Source organism: Wasmannia auropunctata, unplaced genomic scaffold, assembly GCF_000956235.1.
Source record: "Wasmannia auropunctata unplaced genomic scaffold, wasmannia.A_1.0 LD295665.1, whole genome shotgun sequence".
NCBI lineage: Eukaryota > Metazoa > Arthropoda > Insecta > Hymenoptera > Formicidae > Wasmannia > Wasmannia auropunctata.
Genome location: NW_012067225.1, coordinates 1 through 720, shown reverse-complemented (window position 1 = coordinate 720; position 720 = coordinate 1). Strand labels below are relative to the sequence as shown.

At 30.4% G+C, this 720-nt stretch overlaps 1 protein-coding gene across 1 annotated transcript; it reads right to left on the bottom strand.

The window, feature by feature from the left end:
• Positions 1-9: 9 nt before the first annotated feature.
• Positions 10-715, bottom strand: LOC105461285 (the record flags this gene model as incomplete). The annotated part of the gene is made up of 2 exons (XM_011707776.1): positions 10-106; positions 182-715. Coding segments are annotated over 2 exons (631 nt in total), but the record flags the coding sequence as incomplete, so codon positions are not given.
• Positions 716-720: the final 5 nt, after the last annotated feature.

Here is a 720-nt window from a genome sequence, read left to right as displayed (position 1 = left end):
GACGTGTGCTCTTCCGATCTTCAGCTACTAACGGGTTATGTCTATCGCATAAATTATGTAAATCTTTTATTGCTTCTGTATTAATATTCAATATGTCCTTAATCATCTGCAACAAATTTATTTGATTAAGCAAGTCAGTTCATATAAACAGAATTCATATTTGAAATATATGCATACTCACCACAACCTTCTTTTTTTCTAGAGGAAGTTTGTTTAATTCATTAATAATCTCGCCAGCATCGTTTCCAACATTTTCTGGCTTAAATGTCAGATATTCGTCTGCATGTAAAATATCTCTGCTCATTTCTGCCAATTTAGTAGCTAAACAATCCATTGTGGTTGTTTCTTTTGCAAATAGCAGAATGATCGAGGGTACCTTGGGAGTTCTTGATTTCACTTCGTTTATTGCAGATGAAATATCATTCCAGATATATGATTCTTGATTGGAAAATGTTTCCTTGATGTTTTTGATTGATTCAGATAATAGTAAAGTAGGATTATTTATGGACTGTGTTTGCTTCTGTGCTGTGACTTCATTCTTTTTTAAAAGTAATATAAATGAACCTATATCTAATATATATAATATATATATTACTATTACGAAAAGGGAGAAATACAAATATCTGCTATTAATTAAGCTATTAATTAAGCTATTCTGTGTCTCCGATGATTCCTTTTCAGATTTGTATTTTCTCAAAATATCTCTTTCTGGAGAAATAG